General features: G+C 34.8%; 1 protein-coding gene and 1 non-coding gene across 2 annotated transcripts; one reads left to right on the forward strand and one right to left on the reverse strand.

Annotated features, from left to right (window-relative positions):
- Positions 1-1,972: 1,972 nt before the first annotated feature.
- Positions 1,973-2,034, forward strand: LOC138379321 (U7 small nuclear RNA). The gene has a single exon (XR_011232090.1). It is a non-coding gene; the product is annotated as a U7 small nuclear RNA (small nuclear RNA).
- Positions 2,035-4,633: 2,599 nt separating this feature from the next.
- LOC138378437 (zinc finger protein 678-like) lies at positions 4,634-5,917 on the reverse strand (the record flags this gene model as incomplete). The annotated part of the gene is made up of 1 exon (XM_069463773.1): positions 4,634-5,917. A coding segment is annotated over one exon (1,284 nt), but the record flags the coding sequence as incomplete, so codon positions are not given.
- Positions 5,918-6,440: the final 523 nt, after the last annotated feature.

Below are 6,440 nucleotides of genomic sequence, written 5' to 3' on the forward strand. Positions count from 1 at the left end.
GGAATATATCTAACTAAGGAGGTAAAGGACCTCTATAGGGAGAACTATGAAACTCCGAGGAAGGAAATCGCAGACCATGTAAATAGGTGGAAAACCATACCATGCTCATGGATCGGGAGAATCAACATTGTTAAAATGTCTATACTGCCCAAAGTTATCTACAGATTCAATGCAATCCCTATTAAATTACCAACATCTTTTTTCACAGACATAGAAAAAATAATTTTAGGCTTTGTATGGAACCAGAGAAGACCCCGTTTAGCAAAAGCAATCTTAAACAACAAAAACAAAATGGGAGGTATTAATTTGCCAGACTTCAAACTTTACTACAAGGCTGTGGTTCTAAAAACAGCCTGGTACTGGCACAAGTGCCGAGACACAGACCAGTGGAACAGAACAGAAAATCCAAATATAAAACCATCCTCATATAGCCATCTAATCTTTGACAAAGCAGACAAAAACATACTCTGGGGAAAAGATTCCTTATTTAATAAATGGTGCTGGGAAAACTGGATATCCACATGTAGAAGACTAAAACAGGACACACAGCTCTCACCCCTCACAAAAATCAAATCACGGTGGTTAACAGACTTAAACCTTAGGTCAGAAACTATTAGAATTCTAGAAGAAAATATAGGAAAGACTCTTACAGACATTGGCCTAGGCAAAGATTTTATGAGGAAGACCCCTAAGGCAATGACAGCAGCAACAAAAATAAATAAATGGGACCTGATCAAATTAAAAAGCTTCTGCACAGCCAAAGAAACAGTCACAAGAGTAAATAGACAACCTACAGAATGGGAAAAAATTTTCGCATACTACACATCAGATAAAGGACTGATAACAAGAATCTATTTAGAACTCAGGAAAATCAGCAAGAAAAAATTGAACAACCCTATCAAAAAGTGGGCAAAGGACATGAATAGAAATTTTTCAAAAGAAGAGAAAAAAATGGCTAACAAACATATGAAAAAGTGTTCAACATCTCTAATCATCAGGGAAATGCAAATCAAAACCACAATGAGATATCACTTAACTCCAGTGAGAATGGCCTTTATCAAAAAGTCCCAAAACTATACATGTTGGCGTGGGTGTGGAGAGACAGGTACTCTCATACACTGCTGGTGGGACTGTAAACTAGTGCAGCCCCTGTGGAAAGCAATGTGGAGATACCTTAAACAGATTCAAGTAGACCTACCATTTTATCCAGCAATCCCTTTGTTGGGCATCTACCCAGAAGAACAAAAGTCATTCTATAAAAAAGACACCTGCATCCGAATGTTTATAGCAGCACAATTCACAATCACAAAGATGTGGAAACAACCCAAATGCCCATTGATTCATGAATGGATTAACAAAATGTGATATATGTATACCATGGAATATTACTCAGCTATTAGAAATGATGGCGATATGGCATCTCTTTGGTTCTCCTGGAGTGAGCTGGAACCCATTCTATTAAGTGAAGTATCCCAAGAATGGAAAAACAAGCACCACATGTACTCACCAGCAAACTGGTTTCCCTGAGAGCACATTTGGGATTCACACCAATTGGGTATTGGACAGAGGTCGGGGCTGGGTGGAAGGGATGGGTGTATACCTACTTGATGAGTGCGATGCGCACTGCCTGGGGAATGGACACGATTGAAGTTCTGACTGGGGGGGATGGTGTTGGGGGGAGGGGAGGAGTACACACCTACATGATGAGAGTGATGTGCACTGTCTAGGGAATGGACACAACTAAAGCTCAGACTCGGGGGGATGGGGAGGCATGGGCAATGTATATAGCCTGATCTTTTGTACCCCCTTAATGAGCTGAAAAACAAACAAAAAATAAAAAAAAAAGAAGGAAGGAAAGAAGCAAGCAAGGAAGGAAGGAAGGAAGGAAGGGAGGGACGGAGGGTGGAAGAAAGAGAAAGAGAAAAGAAAAGAGAAAATAAAAAAAATATTTTTCAATTAAAAACAAAATTAACAGTGTTACAGCTCTTTAGAATTTGTCTAGTAGGTTTTCTGGTTCTTACCAGAAGAACACCATGCAAAAAAAATTAAAAATTAAGAAAATAGGTGTGTGAAATTCTATGTCTTTTATAAAAGTTCAACTTGCATGTAACTTTTCTGGAGCAAATATATTTACTAAAGTAAAATACATAAAAGTATATACTTTCATTTATCACTACTCACATATGAAGTTCCACATTTATAAATAATACAAATTGAGATGGTTCATTTGGCTTTCCAAATGGTTATGCCATGAGATTAATCATTTATCTCACAAATTGAACACCAATAATATTCGAAACTATTTTGCAATCAAACACAATACATTTTATAACATCAATCAATGACATTTCATGAAGAAAAAGCAAATTCAGTACCCCCAAAATAAAAATTATTTATACATCTAATAAAGTATAATGTAAGCAATGTATCATATAATGATGTGAACTTTTTACTATTAATACTAGTATAGACTATGTTGTATAGTGAATATTACAATATGTATTTGAATAAAACAATTAACAAAGCAAAAAAAACAAAAACAAAAACAGAGGACTGGTATGGGCAGGTTATGAACCAGAAGCTTTAGGGTTTTAAACAAATTAATTCAACATAAAGCAAAAAAAAAATTGCTTTTAGAATCTTTGAAGTTTCTAATTCACTAGTAAATTCTCAACACTTTGGAGATTACCTATTTTTTCCAATATTTCTTCTTTTCTTTTCAAAATAGTTATACATCCACTTTCACACAAACATAATTTCTTACTCTGTAAATCTATTACAACTAAAGTTCATCTTAACCATGATGTATTTGTATGTTTGATTCCATGTAAATAAAAAATGTGTTTATTTGTGCTTCACTGGCTAAAGAGGTTGCATGTTGAAAGAAAAATGTAGAATAAAATGGAACAAGTAGTCATTCAGTGTTCAGAAATGGATGGCTTTTCATTAAATGGACAATCTTTATTATAAGCATTACAGTAACAATGTAATTGCAAAAATAATAAAAAAATAATAAAACTTTTGGGAACATTATTCTTTGAAGTATTAGAAATTTAAAGCCACTGAAAGAAAGGATCACAAATGACATCATTTTAGTGTGTAACTAATTGTACCTTTTTACAATCCATTACCTCCAACTCTGAGTAACATCAGACAGGTTAATGTTAGTGGCAAAATAACACTTCATTCAATCTACAACATGTTTGACACAATAGAAACCTTTTTTAACTTAATAAAACAAATCAAGTCTACATGTAATCTAAAAATATTTCAAAATTCACTCTATTTCATCATCGTAATTTGCAATTAGTAAAACAATTTATTTCTAATATTGTAATTGTTTCATTCTGATTATAATGAGAAGAATATTAGTCTGTATACCTACATTATACATCACTTAAAATACTGTTTGTTAAAAGTCAACCACAAAGCACCTCTCCAGTTCATACATGTTACATTTCAGTGATTTCAATTTTCCATGGAAAAGTACATGAATGATGCCTACTTAAGACAGAAAGACTTCTAATAACTGTGATGTAGCTACCATTAACCACACACATTCACATACATACTAGGAATGAAATCATAACATCTACTGCTTTGAGAGTTGAATCACATCAGTATTTGCTTATCAAAAATGCAAAAAATTATACTTTGTTACATTTTCACCCCACCCTGACCAGAAAGTATATTTTACATGTAATTATAACTCTGAAAAAATCTCTCTCTTTTTTCAAACTGACATACAAATAAATTATCTAACTATTTTAACTGGATTATTCTCTATAATCAACAACCTGGTTTAAAGAAATAGGTGAATGTGTTAGTGCCTTAGTGCATTGTACTGTGAATCCTCTGATATCTATTTAGACTTGATTTTTGATTAAATCTGTTCCAAAATTTGTTATATATGTAAAGTAGTTTGAAGTATCAATTCTGTGTTGTTCTCTAAGGTATACCTTTTCCATAAATCTTTTTTCACATTCATTAAATTTGTAAGGTTTCTATCTATTAAAAATTTTCCGATGTTGAGCAATGCTTGAGAAAATATTGGAGGGTTTCTTTCAGTGTAAGTTCTCTCATGTCCAATAAGATCTGTGATAGAAGTAAAGGTATGTTCAGTGCTCTACATTAATATTGTTTACTTTCAGAATAAGTACTGTTGTGCATTTTAAGGCTAATGCTTTGGGAAAGCACTTCCAGAGTCATTACATTTATCTCACTTTTATCTAGTATGATGTCTTTGATGTTGTGTAAGACGTGAGCAGTTATTGAAGGCTTTGCCACATTCTTCACATTTGTAGGGCTTCTCTACTGTATGAATTCTTTTATGTAGAGTAAGGTATGGGTTCCGGTTAATGGTTTTGCCACATTCTTCATATCTGTAGGATTTCACTCCAGTATGACTTTTCTTTATGTACCATAAGGTGTGAGCACTGGGTAAAGGCTTAGACACATTCTTCACATTTTTATGGTTTCCCTTCACTATGACTTAACACAGAGTAAGGATTGAGGACTGGGTAAAGGCTTTACCACGTTCTTTACATTTGCATGGTTTCCCTCCTGTATGAATTATTTTATGTAGAATGAGGTCTGTGCACAGGCTAACGGCTTTGCCACATTCTTCACATTTCTATGGTTTCTCTCCTGTATGAATTCTTTTATGTAGAGTAAGATGTAAGTACTGGGTAAAGGCTTTGCCACATTCTTTACATTTGTACGGCTTCTCTCCTGTATGAATTCTTTTATGTAGAGTAAGACTTGAGCACTGGGTAAACACTTTGCCACATTCTTCACATTTGTATGGTTTCTCTCCTGTATGAATTCTTTTATGTAGAGTAAGGTGTGAGCACTGGGTAAAGGCTTTGCCACATTCTTCACATTTGTATGGTTTCTCTCCTGTATGAATTCTTTTATGTAGAGTAAGGTGTGAGCACCGGGTAAAGGCTTTGCCACATTCTTCACATTTGTATGGTTTCTCTCCTGTATGAACTCTTTTATGTAGAGTAAGGTCTGTGCACCGGCTAAAGGCTTTGCCACATTCTTCACACTTGTAGGGTTTCTCTCCTGTATGAATTCTTTTATGTTCAATAAGACTTGAGCACTGGGTAAAGGCTTTGCCACATTCTTCACATTTGTATGGTTTCTCTCCTGTATGAATTCTCTTATGTGTAGTAAGTTTTGAGCACCAGTTAAAGGCTTTTCCACATTCTTCACACTTGTAGGGTTTCTCTCCTGTATGAATTCTTTTATGTTCAGTAAGACTTGAGTACCTGGTAAAGGCTTTGCCACATTCTTCACACTTGTAGGGTTTCTCTCCTGTATGAATTCTTTTATGTTCAATAAGACTTGAGCACTGGGTAAAGGCTTTGCCACATTCTTCACATTTGTAGGGTTTATCTCCTGTATGAATTCTCTTATGTTCAGTAAGATGTGAGCAGTGGGTAAAGGCTTTGCCACATTCTGCACACTTGTAGGGTTTCTCTCCAGTATGAATTCTCTTATGTGTAGTAAGTTTTGAGTACCAGTTAAAGGCTTTTCCACATTCTTCACACTTGTAGGGCTTCTCTCCTGTATGAATTTTCCTATGTCCAGAAACGTTTGAGATCTGGTTAAAAGTTTTCCCACATCTATTATGCCTGAAAATTCCCTCTCCTGTAGGTCTTTTTTTATATCTATTTAGATTTGAAAATTTGGTAAAGACTTTAATACATCTGAATATTTTCCTATGGGTAGTTGACAAACATTGGGTAAGACCATCGTAATATACTTTCTGCCTCTTACACTCATTCACACACTCCCAGTCTTCTCTTACGTGTATATTTTCAAGGCCACCGGATTCATATAGTCTCATTATTGATTTCTGAAATGAGTCTTTTATGCCCTGCTCTGGCACCAGGTCTTGGGTGCAATGGGAAGACAGTTCTGAAAGAAATGAAAATAACAAAGTATCTCACTAACTAGACTCAGGTGAATATACTTCACAATTTGAATATATAAAACTATACCAGGCACATTAGCAATAAAGCACAATAGAATACCATGGTCTTACTTCCATGATAGATGTATGACCTTAAAAGTATACTTACAAACATGACTTTTTGAGAAATCATAACTGCTAATAGTTCATAGCACCCCATATGAGAATGACACCAAGAACCAAATGGAACTGGAAGGAAAGTTTGTTACATTTACCTAGCAAAGCCCTTCCTCACCGCTGATATAGAGGAATCACATTAGTAGTAAAATTCCATCTCCTGGACTCCCTTTCAAGAGAGAATGAGAGTATTGGCACATATGTCCATACATCTTGTTTTTTATGGCCTTTCCAAAAGCTGGTTTCTGTCTTCTATGATAACTACATAACTCTCTGGGAAATGTGTGTACATATCAAAAATAAAATTCTGCAGTATTATAATGATGGTACAAAAACATTTATT

This window comes from Eulemur rufifrons, chromosome 30, assembly GCF_041146395.1.
Source record: "Eulemur rufifrons isolate Redbay chromosome 30, OSU_ERuf_1, whole genome shotgun sequence".
Lineage (NCBI taxonomy): Eukaryota > Metazoa > Chordata > Mammalia > Primates > Lemuridae > Eulemur > Eulemur rufifrons.